We start from the raw sequence: 21,981 nt of genomic DNA, 5'->3' as shown, positions 1-21,981 counted from the left end.
GACCTATATTTACTGTAAGAACATTTCCTGCTATCATCCATGGTTCCAGCAGTATACAAACCCTGTAATCGAGTATTAAGGGACAATGCAAAGCTTTCTGAATGCAGCATCCATTACACCCCAGCCAAACGACCCCCAAATTAGCCTATTCACTGTTAGCTACAGTAATTCCCTACTAGTACAATTAGTTACACTACAACTCTATTTTGGAACTACATGGGTAATAGCATAATACAGGGGGCCAAGCTCCTGTACCCCAAAGTTCTACATGATGGCTTTTAGAAAGAAATCATACTCAGACATAGCATCTTATGAAAAAAATTATGGCAGATCTTGCTTTTTGGATTTTTTTCTAGTTTTTATTTAGATTGCAGCCCCCTCAGTGGTGCCCTAGGTGGTCGCCTACTCCACCCACTCATCTTATCAGCCTCAGCATAATGAGAAATTCTGTAATATAACATTGTTACTAACATATCTCCCTTAGGATTGCACAGAATTTCGCTTGTGATCATAAGGCCGGCCAACTGGGCAGAAAGCGGGTATGGCCGCTGTGCGGTTCTGTGCAGAGACGGAGCCGTTCGACAGTGGGGATTCCCCTTTTCTACTCCCCGAACGGAGCAGAAAAACCGAACCCCCCAGCGAAGATGTGAAACCATCATTACAGACATTTTTTGCTGCCGTTTTTGGTCACACATAGGTTTTGGGAAAGACTATGGGAAGCACCAGAAAAAAAATGCAGACCCTAAGAGCATACTGTGGTTTTGAAAAAAAGGCTATGGACTAAGAAAGAAAAAACACAGCAAAAGTGAGATAAAAAATGCCACCAAAATTGCATTATTTATAGATTGTTTCAGAATTTTACTACTGATCTACAGGAAACATATGGATGCTGACGTTTTTGTTGCAAAGTAAATGACAAAAAAACGCCTACCGCAAAAATGCCACAAAAAAAAACTGCTTTTCACTAAAAAAAAAACAAAAAAAACCAACCTGTTACACCAACCTTAAAAGGGTTTTTGATAAATCAAAACATAGGTGTCAGTGGGGGAAATGACATCAGAATAATGAACCTTCTCTGCTGATCCGCTGCCCTTCCCATTCTCTGGCTTGTCCATTTATGTTTATTGCAGTGTTCACATGTTTGTTTACCCACATGACCGCTATAACCAATGGGAGGCCTCGAAACGGGACGTCAACAGTGACATCCCATAAATAGACTTAGGCCTCTCCCCAAGAAACCCATGTGACCTGTTTAAGGGCAGACCCTGTGATGTCACGGGTCATATGCTGATGGCACTCCGGTGCCATGCTGATTTGATTAAAAGCCTATTATTTGGGGCAGGGAGGGATAATAGTACAACAAATTAAGTCGGAAAACCTTTTTAAGGGGATTTCCACGATTTAGGCCAAACTTTGAAATAATTAAAGGGCCTTTATGGTCAAATAATATTGATGACCTATCCTCGGGATAGGTTATCGATAGTTGATTGTCGGGGTTCCGCTGCTCGGGATCCCCTGAATTTCTGGGTGCACGTATAATTCCAAGTCACCAGCCCTTCTCCCAAATTGCAAAAGACTCCTTCACTTAGGAGATCCACAGGTGGGGAATGAAGACTCTCTAATCATTCATTCCAATGCAACATTTGTATTACATTTATATATATATTTTGTTTATATATACATTATGTTGTGTTTTGCTTTAGTATCTGTTTTATTTTTGTGACTTCTATAATATATTTTTGTACGTCTTATTGAATTATATTTTATTATATACAGTATATGATTTTGTTTATTTACCTCTACTGAGATATATATATATATATATATATATATCTATATATATAAAATTGAATGTATGTCTGTCTGCGTGCGTGTCTGCGTGTCTGTTTGTCCTTTATGCGCTACTACACCATTCATCCGATCGCCATGAAACTTTGGGAAGTTGTTAAGTACACTCCTGGGAAGATTATAGGCATAGTACAAATATCCTACGATAAATGGCGCGCGCGCGAGCGTCGTCGAAAGTTACACCCCCCCCACGTAGATCGAATAAGTAAGCCACCTGCTATTGTGATGTCATCACTGATGTCATCAACATCGGACGCCCTTGAACATGCCCCAACATGTTCTATAAAGCTGCATTGTGATGTCATTAAGGCTGTATTATGACACGTACAGCTTGGAACCACTAGAGCACGCCAGCCAATTACCATTGGAGTTGGAAGTGGGTAAACAAGTACTAGGATATCTTCCTAAGAAGCCACAGCAGCCGGATAAATTGTATGTTCCACCCAACGGCTATTTTATTCAGCCCGCAAGGGGGAAGCAGCGGCCTACAAAATCTCATTCAGGTAGGTAGGTTCAGTTCTTGGAGGTTGGGGAATGCTTATGGGCAAGGCCTTATGTCTCATCCCAACTTAATTCTCTCACTTCCCAATGTCATAGAAACTTGAAATTTGGCACGAGCATTGATTATGTCATAAATAGGAAAAGTTAATGGGTCCCAACTCGATTATTCAATTCAAAGCGCCAAAGAATTAGCGTTCAAATTTTACGTACGGAATCTAATTCTCTCATTTCCTGATGTCATAGATAGATAGATAGATAGATAGATAGATAGACTGTATGCAATAACCCTGATAGATAGATAGATAGATAGATAGATAGATAGATAGATAGATAGATAGATAGATAGATAGATAGATAGATAGATAGACTGTATGCAATGACACGTACAGCTTGAAACCATAAATACTAGAGCACGCCAGCCATTTACAGTCAGTCTCCATTGGAGTTGGAAGTGGGCAAACATGTACTAGGCTATCTTCCCAAGAAGCCACAGCAGCCGGATAAATTGGATGTTCCACACAACGGCTATTTTATTCAGCCTGCAAGGGGGAAGCAGCGGCCTACAAAACCTCAGTGGTCGCTGCTGCCGTCATCTAGATATATAAAAACGAATATGTATGTATGTATGTCTGTCTTCGCAGCAACGCGCGACGGGTACGCTAGTATATATATATATATATATATATATATATATATATATATTTATATATATATATATATATATATATATAAAATCTGGCCTGGAACAATCTAGCTGGTATCTTTCCAGAGCTTGGTAGCTTTTTTTTCTTCCTGTCTTGAAGTGATCATATATTATAGATGTCACAGACCCAGGAATACTTTGGTCCTGGGAGGGACTGCTGCCCTCTTAAAGCATGCCTCAGAACCATTTAGAAGGACAGCGACAGACTTCAACTAAATTCGACATGCAAGCTTGTGCTATTTTGGGCACAGTAGTTCTGTGACAGGCTGAACGGAGCGGCCAGATTGAAGGGAGCGCACACGGGTGGAGAATACAACATGCCTGGCATTACTACTTAGAATCTCAGGGCAGACATGAGATTAAAAACACTTTTGCCTCTAGGTTGGATGATAAAAGCTCACATTGTGATTGTGACAGCCTTCCTCCTCAATGATCCCAATCTCCCGTCGTGTAAAAACATCGTCAAAACAAGCGGTGAATTTGGTGACCACAACAGAAAAGTTTTTGTCTTCTGCCGGGAACGATGACTCAGTGTGACCGCCATAGGTTTTTATTTCTCTGTTTTTGAGTTTGTTTTAGTTTTGTAGAGTTTTTTTTAAAGCAACAGATCCAGACTTGATACAGAGGCTGAGCTCCCAGTTCTCGGGCCCCAAAATCTGTTACACCTTCTCGGCCTTCTTTAGACTCCAGGGATTGAGTGCAATTGCAACCTTTGCACCCCTAGGGCTGATGAAGTCGCATGAGCACATCACCTCTTTCTACCGAAGGGGAAGCCACTGATTCTGATAGCCTTGGGACCCAAATTTTGGGTATCTGATCTCACACTTGGTGTCTATAATCATAGCAAGATGTACTTTGTGGGCACTATATAGCACACTGTTAGGCCACTGATCAGTATCTGCAAGCCAAAACTAGGAGTGGGTCCAGGGGCGTAACTATAGAGGGTGCAGGAAATGTGGTTGCACCCGGGCTCAGGAGCCTTAGGGGGCCCATAAGGCCTCTCTTCTCCATATAGGGAGCCCAGTACTATGAATAAAGCATTATAGTTGGGGGCCCTGTTACAGGTTTTGCATTGGGGCCCGGGAGCTTCAAATTATGTCTCTGTGCAGCATGGTTTAGGTATGGGTACGGGAACAGATACAGATAGAAGGGGGGCCCCAGCTCACGTTTTGCATCAGGGCCCCTGAGCTTTAGTTACTCCCCTGAGTGGGTCCACATATGGCAGACTTGCAAATCTTTCCATCAACTTTTTCTATCACTAGGTTCCATTCCTGGAAATATTGATGCAAAATGCTAACCGTAAATTGTTGTGTGGATGGCGTCCATAGAAGATATTGCACAGGGCACTAGTGTTGAGTGAACCAAACCAGTAGAATACAATTTGGGGTTGTAGTTTGGTAAAAGTTTGGTTCGGCATGAACCTTAACCAATCTTTTAGCAAAGTTCTACCTGAAACAGGGTTCTATTGGTTTGGCTTGCTCAACACTGGTCCTGAACACTGGGGTATAATACTGTCTGATGGCGGCTTCACACTTATGAATTTGAGTGCGTTTGCACTTAATGTCAATGGGTTCGTTCACATGCGCCTATTTTGCATGCGCATTTTCAGCCATGCAGAAAAAAAGATAGAATATGCTCACCAAAGGTCCCCATAGAAGTCAATAGGGGTGCATAAATGCATGTGCAATATGGAAGAAGATGCGTAATTCCGCTCGGAAAAAACTCATCTGGAACTAATTAGCCATTTGAATTGGAGAGTCGATACTCACGCAAAAAAGCCTTGTCCAAAGCACAAAAAAAAGTTGTGCTAGGGCGCACAAAATTGTGCTTACGCCTATGTGAAGCCGCTACAGTGTTAGAGAGGGGCAGCTATGTTATTTGCATAGTGCGCACAGCTATTCAATATGAATGACTACAGTTGCACTACAGAAATAGCGTAACCGCACCGTGCAACTAAACAATAGAAGAAGTGCACCAAACTTCAGTGTTAACACTGCTACATCTGTATACTGGCACATTCAGCTATTCCCTGGGGAGCTTGGAGGAGTCACACTAAACCTTGAAAGTTTCTCAAGCTTTCCAACATGCTTGTGACTTTTTATCCATTGAGCATAAAGTTACACCGCCCTTGTGATTCTCTTGTCATTATCATCAGTCTTCCTATACAAGCAGGAACAATGGAATAACAACCTTGTATGCAGAAAGTAAATGTTAAATTCATAGCAGCCTATATTCAATGTCACTGTCACTTTTTCATCATGTTTCTTAGTTCCCCCTGTCAGAGTTCCTGCTGAACTAAACTTTTAGCAAAGTTCGATCCGAAACAGGGTTCGACTGGTTCAGTTCGCTCTACTCTACGCAGGATATACCATCTCTAATGTCCAGTAGTACCAAAGGAACCTCCATGATACTGGGGCAATATATTCTGGCTTGAGAATATCTCTCATAACTTTTGACAACTTCCCCAGCTTCTTTCTTACTGGGTTGCCAGTATGTGCCCTATAGTGCCAGGTTGCAGACATGCTCCTGCCCATTCTGCCTTTCAGCTGGCCATACTCTACAGTTCCTTTTCCTGCATATGGGTAGCGCTCAGGCACTCATTGCCATTTGCACCAAGCAGACTCTCACGGTCTCTGAGCCCATCTTTCTCTCTTTATAGCTAAGCCACTGATATTCATGATATCTAAATGTTCTCCACCTGCTTTGCAAATCTTGATTGACAGGTTTCTCCCTATTACTGTACATAGAGAGAAACCTGTCAATCAGCAGTTAGAGGGCGGGGGGTGGGTTGTGAAGTTTGCAAGTCATATACATCATTGGACACTTTGTTGCAGTGCTGATGTAAGGGGGTGGGAGGTAGAGCTCCCTTTATTTTCTTCATGGACTGGATATTATGCTTAACTAGAAACGTTTATTATGTTTAAGGAAATGTACCTTTAATAGGGACCTGGCCTGGTCAGCGTGCAATGGTCATGAACATGGGGTGTGGGCGGGACCTAAGGTCCCAGTGTGAGCAGTAGTTTGGCGGCAGCTGAGGTGTGTCCTAGCGAGAGGCTGTATCACTATGGTCTATGGGACTAAGGAAGAGTAACAGTCCCTGTCGTCTATGACTTTATACCCCATGGGAGTTCTCAGCCCATTGCTACCCTAATCTGACCTATGAACAGGAAAAAAGTAGATCCCCAACTAAATGGAGTAGGGATCATGCAGGTGCACCACCACTCCATTCACTTCTGTGACAGTAGTGGAGATTACAGAGTTTAAGTGCTTCAACAATCTCCAGTGCAGCCACTGAAATGAATGTGGCAGTAGCGCCTCTGCAACCTCCTTTTAATTCACTTGGAAACTGACCGGACCCCTGTTCTCGAGAGCAGTGGTGGTCCCAGCAGTCAGACCTCCCTATAAAGTTGTCCCCTATCTATAGGATGGGGGATAACTTTATAACTCAACACAACTCCTTTAAGGAAGACAAGAGCAATACAATACATTTCAATCCAAAGGTATCCCTGGCCTTTAATTTCCCCCACTAGAGAGGGAACCCCTCATGGGGTATCTCTGGGGTTCGCACGGTCTGCCTCTATAGCATGAATACGCTTGGTTTCTACTACAGCCCAGAGTCAGAAAGAAAAAGCCCAAGCAGCTACCCAGAATTCAGCATGGACATGGCAGTACATCTCCATTTGTAAAGCTTTGTAATAGGGCTACCATAGGAGTATGAGTCCTCTCATGACGTTGATATACCTCCAATGTCATACGGAGGCTTTTCTATTGGATTCTGTACAAAAACAAATTAAGAAAAATCATGGAAGTTCCATTGAACTTACTATGAACCTGAATGATCTGATAGAGTTGACTGCATGGTCAAGCAATTATTTATGCATGATTGTCCATGTAGCCAACACTATGAACCTGTTGCGCACATTGATCTCTAGGAACATGTATATGTAAGCAAAGAAAATCAATTCCTACAAATTGTGGGGGGGGGGGGGGGACAAATTACACTTTATGGTTTTCCAGGTTTTTAAAAATTGATGAATTGTCCCCAGAATAAGATATTAATAGTTGATTGGTGGGGGGTCTGTCACTCGGGATCGACACTGATCAGCTGGCCACTGCACTGTCGTCATTGAGGTTGGACCCAGAAGTGTTATAGTCGGCTTCACTCTCATCAGTGCGGCAGGATAGACAACATCATTGGGTTCGGAGGTGGAAGTGTTCTAGTTGGCAACGCTCCCATCAGTGCAGCGGACCAGACAACATCATTGGGGTTGGAGCTAGAAGTGTTATAGTCAGCTTCATTCCCATCAGTGCAGCGGGCCAGATGGCAACATCGGGGTCGGAGCTGGAAGTGTAATAGTTGGCTTCGCTCTCATCAGTGCAGCGGACCCGACAACACCATTGGGGTTGGAGCTGGAAGTGTTATAGTCGGCTTCGTTCCCATTGGTGCAGCGGGCCAGACAGCAACATTGTGGTCGGAGCCAGAAGTATAAGTGCAGGCTTAGCTCCCACTGAAATCAATGGGAACAAATCTGCCTGTTTACACTTTTGGCTCCGACCCCAATAGCAACGTCCAGCCCAATCCACAGACAGTGGGCCGGATGATCAGCTGATCGTCGGGGATCCTGAACAGCGGACTCCAACTGATCAGCTATTGTTAACCCATACTGAGGATTGGTCATGAATAGTAAAAGCCCAGAAAACCCATGGCAGGTTGCATTCATGAGGGCGAGTGTAATATTGTACTCATAAACCCGTGATTTTACTATGATTCCAGTGTGCATGTCTTTTTCATGCGCATAAATAAAAAATCCCATGTACTTTCAATGGTAGTAGTGGTGGCGCCTCTTTAATGAATGTGGCTCAGTCGTTAGTACAGTTGCTTAGGTTCAAATATCATCAAGCGCAACATCAACTTTGAAAAACTCCATACAGCCATCGACCATGGTCAGATTTGAACCTACAACTCCAGCACTGCAAGGCACAATGCTAATGACTGAGCCACCATCCTTGAGAAGAATAAGTACAATGGGAACATACAACCTCCATGTAGATGTTGTCCATAGTCAGACATGAAGCTAGAACCCCAGTGTTATAAAGCAACAGTGCTAGCCAGAGCCATCAAGCTACTCCCATCTCAGAAGGAGGATAAGAAGACCTCCTTTTTCTTCGTCTCCTCTGGAGAAAGAGGACGATAGAAAATAAGAAAAAGTATGATGGCTTAGTTATTACTGCTGTTACCTTGCTGCATTGGGGGTCCTAGGTTCAAATTTGACCATAGACAACATCTCCATGGACTTTGTACATTCAGATTGTGTTCCTTGTTCTCCTCCTCGGAAAAGAATAAAGGAAGAGCAAGCATGGTGGCTCAGTCCTTAGCACTGTAGCCTTGCAGTGTTGGCGTTGTAGGTTCAAACATCTGAAAGGACTTTGTATTTCTTGTTCTCCTCCAGAGAAGGAAGAGCATGGTGGATCAGTCCTTAGCAGTGCAGATAGTTGTAGGTACAAACATGAGCAAGATGGTGGCTGTATGGCGTTTTTCAAAGTTGATGATGCCCTTGATGGGATTTGAACCTATGACAGCAGCATTGCAAGGCAACAGTCCTAACCACTGAGCCACCACCATGCAGAAAACATACACAACAGGAAATGAAAAGCAAATTGTTTTCAAGTTCCATCCAACACCAATTGCAGACAATGCAATTAAAAAGGTTCCATCTGCATTCTGTTTCCGGAACTGGAAAGAAAAGCGCAACAGTCAGCGCTTATCATCCAGTGTAAAAAAAGGAGTGGAGACGGAAAATACGGATTGAAACTCAAGACCTTCCACTTCAATACATTTCTATGGGATTCAAAGTGGCAAAGTTTTCTTTCCATTTTGCTGCTCCCATGATGGAACAGCGAAACGGAAATGAAAGCGCTAGCGTGAAAAGGTCGTAAGAAAGTCGCATGGTAGTTAGGACTCACTCAGATGAGCATATTTAGGGTGGCGTCACATGAATGTATTTTTTTGCACGTGGGAAAATCCTGCTCGTGACTCCCCCACGGATGTGAACTAGCGGCACCTGAGCAAATACGCCCAGTTTTGTGCGGAGGCATGCGTATAAAGTACACGCGTTCTCTGTGTAAAAACGTTGCGCAAGAGGTTTAGTTTTCACTAGTGGGATTCGCGCATGATAATACTTCGCACCAGACAAGATAGGACAGCGGGAAGATAGGTCCTGCCCTACCTCTCCCGCACGTAACACGGGGAGTTTGAACGACTAGAGAAAAAAAAAAACTGTTCATGCGCAACTATGCTCCGTAGTGGCGAGCGCAGTTGCACACACAGACGTGTGAAGCTGCCCTGAGGTGTGTTGTGAGACCACCCGAATACTCTGGGTGCCCCTGGGTGCACATGACTAATTCCGGACTTGTGCATTACAATACCAAAGACTGCAGCAGCGGTGAACACAATCCTGCTGCTGCTGAACTGTATATGTAACGGCGCTTCAGACAACCGTATACGCAATTGCGCCTTCATCAGCGGAACGTATCTGCTTTGCGTGGGTATCAGCGCATAGTACTGTACTTTTTGCGCACACGGGGCTGTTCACCACCCCTGCTATGATTTAAAAGGCGATTAAGCCTAATGAGGTCCAGCATATTGCGCATTTGGGCGCCTCTCATACACGTCTGTGGGGCCCTTGGTGCATAAATACACAGAAATGTGATGCAAACGTTATTACGTCATAGTACTGAATAATGTTAGAGATTGACCCTTACAATGTAATATACAGAGATTAACCCTTGCATTGTGGCAAGAAACAACCAGTCCTTGCAGAGCAGGTCCCTGGAATCAAAAGGGTTAAGCTTAAATTAGCGCGGAGAACTCGAGTATTCAGAACATAATGCCATCACAGGGTGCCCTCAAGGATACGGCATGCCAAGTAATGGAGGAGGAGGAGGAGGGAGTGCTGCTGAACATGAGATGAGCAACCAGTTTTTTAGTAGCCAGCGTGCCACACCTCCCACGATACCCAATATCACAGTGTGGGAAGGTCCCTAACCAAAGAGGGAACAGTTCTCCTAGGACTGATCTAAAAGATGCCGCTCCTCACGCCTCCTGTGACCTTTTATATAGGGTGACTGCAGTCATGAAAGTCACGACTCTCCCTATTGTCAGGGCTGGCACAGCTGATGTACTTATACTTGTCATTCCGTCCCCATCACCTTGAGAGCGCTTTTAGTAAGTGCGTGTGCCGAGAGTGCTATAACCGCCCTTGTTTATCGAAGCTCAGATCCACTCCAAAAACTGCATCAGATTTACCGAAAAGTAAACTCCTTCTCCCTCCACCCTTCCCCCTGGGAGGCCTGGTAAACAGCAGCCTTGTGATAGTGAGTGGAGGCTCCTCGCCGCGCAGGAATGTGCTCTTAATGTTCTACTTTCTGTCTTTATTTATTTATAGGAATGCCCCAGTAGAATACGTCGCTCCACAAGCCGGGCACACATGGCACAAGACTTCAGTCTGGTATGACAGTCCTAGCGAGAGCTCTGAGCTATTGTGCTGCCTGGATATTTGGGAAAGAAATCTGTTTATGATTATATAATCTGTCGCTTGTCTTGTTGTACGGAATAGAGTATGAGAAGTAGCTGAAATATGGCACAACTTTCCAAAAAGACATGACGGTAGAAGAGTAAATAATATCTTTGTATTGGATAAAAGTTTACAACGCGTTTCGAGGCTCAACCTCTTCTTCAGTTTAGCTGAGGTGGAACACTATTTGATAGAAAGTTGTGGGAGCTTTGCAAATATCCCAAAGATGTGGTAGAGTTGAACGCCATCCTCTTCTCTATGGTCATTGCCTCAAGTGGTATCTCTCTGATCTGGTGCACCATCCAGATGATCAATGGCCTGTTTGGCTGCGTCTTTGGAACCTCAAAACCTCTCTCGCTCCTTAGAGAAAACTGCCTCAGCTGACGTCACTACCTTAGCGCCTCCAACTCATGTCTGGGCACAGAGGCATGAGGAGGTTCCTCTGAGGAGAGAGAGGTTTTGAGGTTCCACAGAGGCAGCCAAACATGCCATTCATCCAAGATCAAAAAGATACTGGTTGAGGCAATGATCATAGAGAAGAGCATGATGTTCAACTCCACCACATCTTTGGGATATTTACCAAGTTTCCATGAGTTTCTGTTGAATAGTCTTCTATCCCAGATGAAGTGAAGAAGAGGCCAGGCCTCGAAACGCGTTTCTCTGTTGGTTCAAAATTTTTATTTAATATAAAGATATTATCTACCCTTCTACCATACCTTCTTCTTGTAGAGTTGCACCTTGTGCCAGATTTTTAGCTACTTCTGATACTTGGCATGATCTGTTATGTACAGGTTTGGACTGTCTGGCAGCACCTTCCTGCATGATGTTAACCACAAATATATCACGGACATCCGTCTCTAGCCGACTAAGAAACTTCATTATAGGGTTGCTCCACTTCTCTTTTTTTCAGCCTTGTACAAAATAAAGTGATCAGAACCATAGAGGTTTTGCTGTGTCCTTTGGTGAATACCAATGTGGTTTAGACTCTGTCAAGCTATTGGCCTCCATTTGATGTATATGTAAGCGGGTGCCTTGACCTTTCTTTCAGAGGTGAAGTTTGCCCTTTTTGTGTTTTAATGATGCTAATGTTCTGAGAGCTATGTCCCCTTCAAGGGCTAACGCTGCTGGCTTTCCCACATTATAGCAGAGGGTCAGGTGGTAGCTACCTATGTATATGGGAGGGGAGTCTATGGCTGGCACGGAGTGGGGAATAGAAGATACCCTTCCGGTGTGATGTGTCCTGTAAAGAGAAGAGGAACATAGCTCGTACGGGGCAGAGACTCACAGACAGCAAAGAGAGAGAAAAAGAGGCGCATTCTGGCCTATCCGCATTCCAGAACGTTGTACATTGTAACAAACATGTCTGCAACAAGCCAACAGTTTGTGATTGTTGATGCCTTCAAGAAAGTTGATCAGTAAAGCAAACATCATGTGGTCTGCAGATTTATCGAGGGAACTGAGATTCTTACGAATACGGTGCACTCCAGGCCGTCTCCGATTTAGGCCAGTAACCGCCTTACCCCTGGTCAACCTGGTGTACCGTAGATATACGATGGATGCCCCGGTATCTATTGCCTCCCCCAAAGAAGTGATGATCATGTCCATGCTCACCCCTAGTAGACTAAACTAGCAAGCCTAAGGGGGTAGCTTCATATACACCCAACAATAACTCCAGACATATACATCTGATGGAGACCTATGACAGATGCCAATCAGTGTCTTTATCCCCCATAGATCTCATGTTAAAAAACGGTGCATTGCAGTATACTTCGTTTTAGTGGATACTGTTGTATAGAATAGTGTAGTCTACCACAATATTCCATAACTTTCTTTTACCGGATACGGATGTCTACCAGCCAACAGGAGCCCAAAAGGCACTCTTTTAGACTAGGTATGGTTAATGCTGCCTTTGAACGGCTTTACACGGGACAACTTTCATCCGAAAAGTCACACAGAATACTCGCTACATTGCGTTATTACAAACAACTGTTGTTTGTATGCTTTTACACGGAGCGATACTTGTTCAATGAAGCGCAGACTTCCCTGCAAAGTTGGTCGTTGACAGACAAACAATTACCTGTGTTACACAAAATGACAATCAATCAGCAACTGGTTTTAGAATAGCTGAAACGAAGCGACTAGTGAATGAATGTTCACTCGTGGCCGTGCTGGTGGCCATGTCCACATGGAACAACTGTCACTTCCATTTAGTCTATGAAGAGACCATTTGGAGAATGGTTGTCCCATGTAAAGCCACCCTTGCGCTGTTGAGAAAGCTCCCCATGTATGTGAACACACACCTTGAAAGGGTTGTATTATTATAACAACACTTTTACTTTTAAGGTTGCAAGTAGGGTGGGGATCTGATCTGACCCATGGGATCCCCAAATCCCCGTCCTTGAGTGTAGAATAGCACAAGAGTGTTTCATGCGCTCTCCCAAGAGTGATTTCTGATCAGTAATTCTAAGGGTGGTTTCACACGGACGAGAACATCGCGGCAAAATTGCGATCACCCACGTGAAACTTGCCTAAGGCTGTGCTAGTTTGTTTGGCCTTCACAGTGTTAGGGACAAACAATCATACCTGCAATTGTTCATGTCCCATATTGTTTTGGGCTGTGGGCAACAGATGCCTCGTTCATATGCCAGTGGCAACAAGGATCTTGGCTTGTTCGTTGGGTGATTGGTTGCACTTTCACATGGCCCGATGATCGGGCAAACAAATGTTCTTATGAACACTCTTGGCTGATGATCAGGCTGTGTAAAAGACTCTTAAGGGGGTTGTGCCAACTTGTACAACACCTCTGAGAATGTGAGAACAGCTGATTGCCACAGATCCCACCCGAGCAGCTGATTTTACTAGACAAAGTCGCAGCCAGACGAGGCAGCGGCCCTGCAGGGAAAATGTAGTATTATAGAATGCAATACCAGGATGACAGAAGGTCAGCCAAAACAGAAGCCCTCCTTACAGAACAGCTCTCCATGGCAGGTCATAGAAGGGGATCCTGAGCGGGGGAAGCTGCTCTATGATGTGTATATGCCCTAATAGAGCATGTGAACAGAGGATGCCATCTTGGTACAACCCATTTAAGTGTCCCATAAACAACCACCAACAAGGCAAGCCTACCCATCATATTGCCATATACATTACTGCATTAAGATCTAGGGTCCACGCGACATGTGGCTTCACGCTATTACTCCTCTTTGGAGTGAGATAGGTACAATGACTGTCAGAAGAATTCAGTCCTGTCATTAGCTGTGATTAGAGATAGTAGACTTGACTGGCTGGTCAGGTTCAAGATCTGCGGGAAATCAGATCCATACTTTGAAGCTACAATGAAGAAGAACATTTGTTGTACAAATCTATTACTTCACCATATTACATATTACATATTACACTCTCATTACATTGTCAAAAAAAATCAAGCATCCAGAAGTTGTCAGAATGGAATGAAGCTTTTTCTGTGTGATTGTAACATTGATATAAGTGATTACAATATCAGAGGAAGAAAAGGAGGATTTATTGCGGAAAATTTAACACTTGAAGGGAGGCTCTAGTACCCTGCTGGACCGCCTCTAGCTTGGATACAAGATGTGATACAGGTGAGCATTGAGGCTCTAGTACCCTGTTGGACCGCCTCTAGCTTGGATACAAGATGTGATACTGGCGGGCACGGAGGCTCTAGTACCCTGTTGTACCACCTCCAGCTTGGATACAAGATGTAATACAGGCAGGCATGGAGGATCTAGTACCCTGTTGTACCCCCTCTAGCTTGGATAAAAGATGTGATACAGGCGGCATGGAGGCTCTAGTACCCTGTTGTACCACCTCTAGCTTGTATACAAGATGTGATATGGGCAGGCATGGAGGCTCTAGTACCCTGTTGTACTGCCTTTAGCTTGGATACAAGAAGTGATACAGGCAGACATGGAGGCTCTAGTGTCCTGCTGTACCATCTCTAGCTTGGATACAAGATGTGATACGGGTGGGCATGGAGGCTCTAGTACCCTGTTGTACCGCCTCTAGCTTGGATGCAAAATGTGATAAGTGTGGGCATGGAGGCTCTAGGACCCTGTTGTACTGACTCTAACTTAGATACAAGATGTGATATTGATGGGCATGGAGGCTCTAGTACCCTGTTGTACCTCCTCTAGCTTGGATACAAGATGTGATACAGGGGACATGGAGGCTCTAGTACCCTGTTGTACTGCCTGTAGCTTGGATGCAAGATGTGATATGGGCAGGCATGGAGCCACATGGGTTCCATATTGTATCCTGAGGCAGATTGATACACATTTACTGTAACTGAGAAGCTAAATCCTGCAAACTCATAGGCTGTTGAAGTTGGAGTCCCAGATGGTCCCATACATGTTCTATTGGGGATGAATCTTGTGACCGGGCAGGCCACGGAAGTGTGCGGCCAAGCTGGTTTCATCAGAATGGCCCAGGTGGCGGCCGATTTATCAATAGGACTATCTAGCTTCTCGCATACCAATAATGCGCTGCTCTCGGACTCTGTTAAATGGCTGAAACATCTTCTCTGCTTCACAGAGGCGTCTAGTGGTCAATAAGCTCTACCCAAGGGGAAGAAGAGGTCACTACACAAAAGTCGTGGAACCACTTTTAGTGTCTCAGGTGACAAGACCGTTCATCTAATCACTCTACAACTGTAATCATTTGCATATCAACCTGAGATGTAACTGCATGCTGAGTTTTGCAGCAAATCGACAACTTCTTCTAGGCGCTTGAGTTTTTTGACAATTAGTGTGTATATATATATATATATATATATATGTAAATCAGTATATGGCACATATATATCCCACTGTGCTGTCCACAACCAGCCTTAGACCCAATGTCCACGGGTGGGTTTGAATAGCGGAATCTGCACGGGGCACCTGCCAGGATGATCTGCAGTTCAAGCCACCCATACAGAAACATGGGCGCCCACAACTGAATTAAGGCATGTGGATTTGATTTGCGGATCTTTGGGCGCGGTAATCAAATTGCAGCATGCTCCATTTCAGTGATTTCCAACACGGACAGCCTCTATTGCAGATGGGCCGCGGATTACGCGGGAAAGCAGGAGTTTGAAAACATGCGCACTACAGAAAAAAAGACCCGGACGGCTAACCAAGGTCCTCGGCCGCGGGCAGGGTCGGATTCCGCTGCGGTCTCCATCTGTGGACATGAGCCCTTAGTCCAGCATGTTATATTAGTGCTTACACCCATAAAACGTCTCTGCTCTAAAGTTAAGTCTAATAACTGTCCGGATCTCTGGGAACGCTCGCTGTCACATAACACTGGGTGCAAACTTGCAGATTTTAGATCAGTCAGACTCCGGTCCACTATTAGGATGATTATCTAAGCTGTCTATTTGCACAGGAGCAATATATACAGGGAATATATATATTCATTGAAGTAGAGCAGCCCCTACATCGGGGTCCTCACTGAGGTCACCTGTCATGTAATCCCTATGCCAGCAGTTATTTTGGATTGACTTGTATCACTTTTGTATCATTTGTATTTTGATACACACCATTTATTCTAAACACAACTGAATTGCATTTTATCCATGTCGCCATAATTGGTCATTGGATGAAGACGTGGTTAACCCTTTAGGGTGCTGTCACACGTGCAGGTTTAGTTCAGTTTTTTTTAATGCAGTTTTTGAAGCCGAAATCAAGCATGGACTCCAAAAAAAATAGAAGAGAAGTAACGTAAAATATCATATTTCTCTCTTTTTGGGATTCGCACCTACTTGTGCTTTCGAAAACTGCATTAAGAAACCAGCATGTGTGACAGCAGCCGTACAGGCAGTTCATAACTACCATGCATGCATGCAAAGTGACAGATGGCACTCACCCTTGATGCTGACGCCCAATCCACCCGCGTCCTGCTTGACCACCCTCACTGTCCTGCGCAGGTTGATAATCGACTCCGGGACCCCCCCTGTGGATTCGCCCCCATTCACTGCTCTCTCTTCTGGGGCCCCAGGCTCTGGCTCTGGAGTGAAGCTCAGAGTCTCTTCTCCAAGCAGAAGAAGTATCCTGAGCCATCGCTCCCCAGGACTCCTGAGCTCCAGCAGCCCACTCCTGTGAGCCCTGGCAGGGGAAGCCATGGTCACTATGCCCAGAGAGGACTGCTGGAAGAGGAGAAGCAGGAGGGAAACCTCTCCAGCCTAGGAGGGGGAAGGAAGGGGGACAGCAGGAAGACCTCCCTGGGCTGGTGCTACACATTGCTGGAACCGCCCTGCTATCCTCCCATACCCAAATCCTGCCACCCACACCCACACACACTGACAAAGCTGGAGCTGACAGTTCCGGAATCACGTTTGAAGTTGGTTTCTTTTATTCATTCAGTTTCTTCTTCACATCATCTCATTTTCTACAATACAATGAATGTGAATGAAGATAGTAAAAAAAAAAGTTGATGACGTGCAGCAAAAACATTTCTACAACTGTCAAATAAGTTTCAGCGGGCACAAAATGGGCATGACGTGTATTTACAACAGGTTTTCGGACCACTTATTCTATAATACAGTTGAATGCAAACTACGGTAGCGGCTGGTGCTTTAAGGAGGAGCGGACCGGAATACATTTGCAATACGGATCGGTAATACGGGCGTGTTATAGATGACATCACAACCATGTGTCAGCGGCGTTTGTCTGTATTTGCCTAATAGAAAAAAGTAGCAATATGCAGCTAAATACGGGAAAAATAGGTCATGCTGTGTTTAAAAAAAAAAATCGTGAAAAATACCATCATGTGAATTAGATACATTGATTGACATTGGCTCCGTGTTACAGTCCGCAAAACAAGGATCCAATAGGGAGTTAAAATATGCTTGCCTGACAGCAGCCTCAAAATGGGCAGCCAGCCTATCTGTGCAATGGGCATGTGTATTTGCGCACGCATGTGCATGTTTCAAAGTACCTCTGGCACTCACAAACCTTGCGCATTTGCACGCGAAAAAAATGCGCATCCTTGCTCTTATTTACTGAAATGGGCAATTAGGTTGATTAGTTCAATATGTGCTATTTTCGTGCGCAACTGAGCATGCAGCGTATTTTGCGTGAGGGAAATATGCGCATAAAATATTCTAATTTGAACAAACCAATGGCTTCTATTCAGCGCGTATTGTGCGCGCAAATCTTGTACGCGCAAAACATTGCAAAGATCCACTCGTGGGACACGGGTCTAGCGCTGGATTTCTGCGGACGTACTTGCACACAAAAAATACGCAGAGAATATAAACCATTGGGTTGGTTCGCGTGCACAGAATTGCTCGTGTATTTCGGTCAGGGATTTAAAAACACGCAGCACGCTCTATTTTCATGCGCATTTGTACAGTGAAAGAGCACGTATTGAACTGATTATACTAACAGAGCGCTTCAATGGATGGGAGCGTGGTTGTACACGAGTGCGTTTGCATACGCCAAATATGCGCACGCAATACGCAGAGAATAGAACTCATTGAATGCAAAGGGTTTATTCTCATTTTTGCGCATGCATTCCGCATTGGGGGGAAAAAATTCAGCATATAGGAGGTGCACAAATGCGCACTCAGTGCCACGTTATTGTGCAATACACTGCGCAATTCTGTGGGAAAAAGAACGCATCTGGAACTAATTAGGTTAAATAGCCTTCGAAATGAGGGCGCGGCCGTTTCCCGCGCCCATGTGAACTGGCGCTGCAAGCGCAACAAGCACAGTATTATGCGCAAAATCACATAGCTCACGGTACAAATACGCTGCGCTTACACCCGTATGAGTCCACCCGAAAAACATATTTGTGCACAACTATACAACACCCATTCCGCAAAAACACAGTTCAAATGCGCATGTAACTATGCATGCGCTTATTCGAATCTGGCCTAAATCATGCGGCTGCAAACGGGTGTTTCTGCAGCATTTGTGCAGGAAATTTTTGCGTGTGCAACATGCAGCGCATAAAACCCATTGATGTGTTCATTCTCACGATTATTCTTTGCACGCGCGTGTTTCGCTTGCACGGAAAAAAACCACAACATGCTCTATTTTTGAGTGCATTTGCGCATGAAAGGACCCCATAGAAGTCTATGGGGGGGGGAATATATGTACAAACAGATATGCGTAAATCACTGCACATACTCGCGATCAACATCACCTTGTAAGACTAATTAGCCTTTCAAATCAAGGCAGAGGTGATTCCCCGCCCGCGTGAATGGGTGGTGCTTGTGCAAATACGCTCAGAATTTTGGCCAGGCACGAGCGTAAAAAACACTCCTTCCCTGCGCAAACGTGTGAATGGCGCCTTAGGCCTACAGGTTTGGCTGTGTCCTGCGGCATAATTCCATCCCATAGCTATTAGCTTATACAGACGCATGGTCCGCGCAAAAAAATCCCAGCTTGTCCTACTGTGGTTCGTATCACAGATCAGAATTGGACATGTGTATTCGCACGCTTCTCAGCAGTAACTATGCTTTTTTACGTACTCATCGTCGTATTTTACTGTACTTTTTGCACCTGTAAAACAGGGGGTTTTTTTTGCGCAGTTAAAAAAAATATGCACCAATTGAAATGGCTAATTAGTCTATTGAGTTCCAGCTCAGCCGCATAACGGGACTAATATACATTCGCCCGTGCGAGCTCTTAGGTGGATCTCGGCACCTCCGCGCACAATACGGAAATCTGACCTGGCATATATTTCTGGCATAATTTATACTCATTTCTGGTTTAATTTATATTAAAATCTATCTCTCTGGGCTGGCCACACCCCCTCCTGACAAACCCCGCCCATTTTTCAAGAAATGGCAAGGCCGGCACAAAACGCTAAAGTCACACATTTTTGCACAGAGATTTGCAATTTTTTTACACCTGCCTTGAAAGCTTATACAAATGTCACAGCCGGTGGGTATGAGGCAGCAAACTGATGTGTGTTGTGTGCCGTCCAATGTGAGCTTTGCCCGAGAATCTTGGCTGAATGCAGCCTTGCCCAAATTGCTTCTCTGTGAGAAACCTGGCATTACGGTGGGCAGAAGCTATCTAGCTAATTGGTATTTGCAAATGGTTAATCAACTTTGGGCCACTTATTTCCTACAATACGTAGATATGAAGCTCTGAATATAATTTAGCTAAACAAAAGTGATCCTGGGCATCAAAACTGGCACGAAAGTCTGCAGGAAATCTATTTTCAACCACATGAATATGGAACTGCTGTTGGGAAAGGGTTAAATGACCTTGGTCCACTGACTCGCTATACAGACACATGAAGGAGAACCTTGCCTGGAATACTGATGAGTCTGTGAAAACTGTCAAAGTAGGCAATAATGGCGTTTGCATCCATTTGAATAGTTTTTCTTTCTAAGGGTTAAAGAGGACGCACCATAAAGAGGAGCCGTCACCTCTCCTGACATGCCTGTATTACTAAATACTTGCATGATAAAAACTAATTCTGGATCTTTTCTTACAATTCAGTGTTGTGCCGTTCCTCTGTTATTCCTCCTGGCAGTGTATGAATAAGCTGACAATTGGTTACCATTTCCCTGTTAAAGGGGTGTGTTACCCTACACAATCAGCACTGATTAAAGAGTCGGCCGCCTGCAGGTCAGGTGATGCGGAAGTGCCATCATCTGACCTGTGGAGCTAACTAACTTCAGGCAGCCGGGTGCCGGGATGCAGCGCGGAGACTTTGGAGGTGAGGAGGAGTGCTGTATCTTTTGAAATCTGCTGCAGATAAACAGCTGATTTTGAGTCAAAATCTGCACTGATGGTTTTGGATGCAGAAGTGCTGCGGAATTTGCAGCAGACTTTTTCACTGTGGACATTCCGTAGCAGTTACCTTGTAGTGGCCCAGAGCTAACGGAACCCCTCCATAAGTGTGAATGTGTTTGCCTTGTGCTTTTGTATTGTCAGTGTCTTCAATGTGTTTGCATTTGATGTGTATTGCACCTCTGCAGCGCTGAATGGGTTAACGTCTGGGTTATGTCTGAAAAATGTATCTTGTTGTATGTCATGTGACCTTGTGATATATATGTGTTTTGCAAGGGAGATCTAAGGGGGTAATCGTTTTCTTCTTGCAAGAGGGAGGGACAGAGAGAGTTGGTTTTGCCAGAGTCTTGGGAAGAGAGAGAGACTGTGCTTTGTCCTAAGAGGAACCTCAAGATGGAAGAGGCTGAGGGATGGCCTAATGTCTACCCTGAGAGCAAATCACCCAGGCCTTCTTGGCATTAAAATGGAGAACTGAGTGTATCAACTGAGTGTGTACCGGTAGAGAGCTGGAAAGAAAGGAAAGTCGTCGTGATAAGAACCCCACAGATAACTGGGACTGTGGACTCGTCTGCCATCCCGTGAATCCTCCCTGTCACACCACTATTGCGTTTGAACCAGTGTCCTGCTGGCTGATGTAAAGTTTGTGAATTGTTGACCGTTTATTCAAGTAAACGAACTCTACTGATCTTTCTCGGCTTTGCTCAGAAAGTTATCCCTGTGTGTGTGGACTATTTATTTCCAACCTCTGGATTCACAGCAGAAGACAGAATGGTGGCATCATGAGTGACAAATAGGACTTTAAGGTGAACCGCGGATTCGGTCTTCCCTGTGAAACTCCCCCAGCATTAACTTGGTCGGGTCCCATACTACCCCAAGGGGAGAAGATGGTAGAGCCCGTGACAAGGCCCAATCTACCCCGCTATCTTCTCGGCTGTGGGCCCGCTCCTCGGATGCCTTATTAAGGGTTTTTTTTATAATGCAAGCAATGTTGTTGCAGTAGCATTAAGTCTCTAAGCACCAGAGCGCCTGCTGCCCGGGGTCTCTCCATGACTACAAGTATGTATGGGAGGTTGTTCAGCGACTTCTTTCATCACTACATTCCATTTATTCCTTTATTATGGCAATAAATTGTCTTGTTACATAAAAAGGCCGCACAGCAGGAACGGGGCCAACAATCACCGTCAGCTATGTATGTGAATACTTTCTCAGTTACCAGGGGCACTTTGTGTTTATTAACCACAACTCTTGTTTTTTGCCCAACGAATTGTATTTTTCATGTGGATCGAAATTGAAAAACAATGAAATTCTGACATCTTTGCTGCTACAGCTACTGCGAATTCCACAGCAAATCCACCCCGTATAGTAATAGTTACCCCTATATTGGAGGCCCCAGTAGTAATAGTGTCCCCTATAGTGGCTCCAGTAGTAATAGTGGCCTCAGTAGTAAGTGTCCTCCACAGTGGCCTCAGTAGGAATGGTGACCCCCAACAGTAGCTCCAGTAGTAATAGTGACCCCCCCCCACAGTGGCCTCAGTAGTAATGTTAACCCTCTCAGGCTTCGTTCACATGAGCGCATATTGGCCGGCCGTTATGCGCTTTGATC

The 21,981-nt window shown here is 44.7% G+C and overlaps 1 protein-coding gene across 1 annotated transcript in view; it reads right to left on the bottom strand.

Annotated features, from left to right (window-relative positions):
• The window catches only part of SNTA1 (syntrophin alpha 1), a 65,135-nt gene extending 48,293 nt beyond the window's left edge, over positions 1-16,842 (bottom strand). The window contains exon 1 of the mRNA XM_066587389.1: positions 16,492-16,842. Coding sequence (XP_066443486.1) covers positions 16,492-16,747 — 256 coding nt within the window. The 5' untranslated portion in view covers positions 16,748-16,842. The remainder of the gene's footprint in view (positions 1-16,491) is intronic.
• Between the last annotated feature and the right edge of the window lie 5,139 nt (positions 16,843-21,981).

This window comes from Eleutherodactylus coqui, chromosome 13 (assembly GCF_035609145.1).
Source record: "Eleutherodactylus coqui strain aEleCoq1 chromosome 13, aEleCoq1.hap1, whole genome shotgun sequence".
NCBI classification, from domain to species: domain Eukaryota; kingdom Metazoa; phylum Chordata; class Amphibia; order Anura; family Eleutherodactylidae; genus Eleutherodactylus; species Eleutherodactylus coqui.
This window is presented reverse-complemented; position numbering and strand designations above follow the sequence as displayed.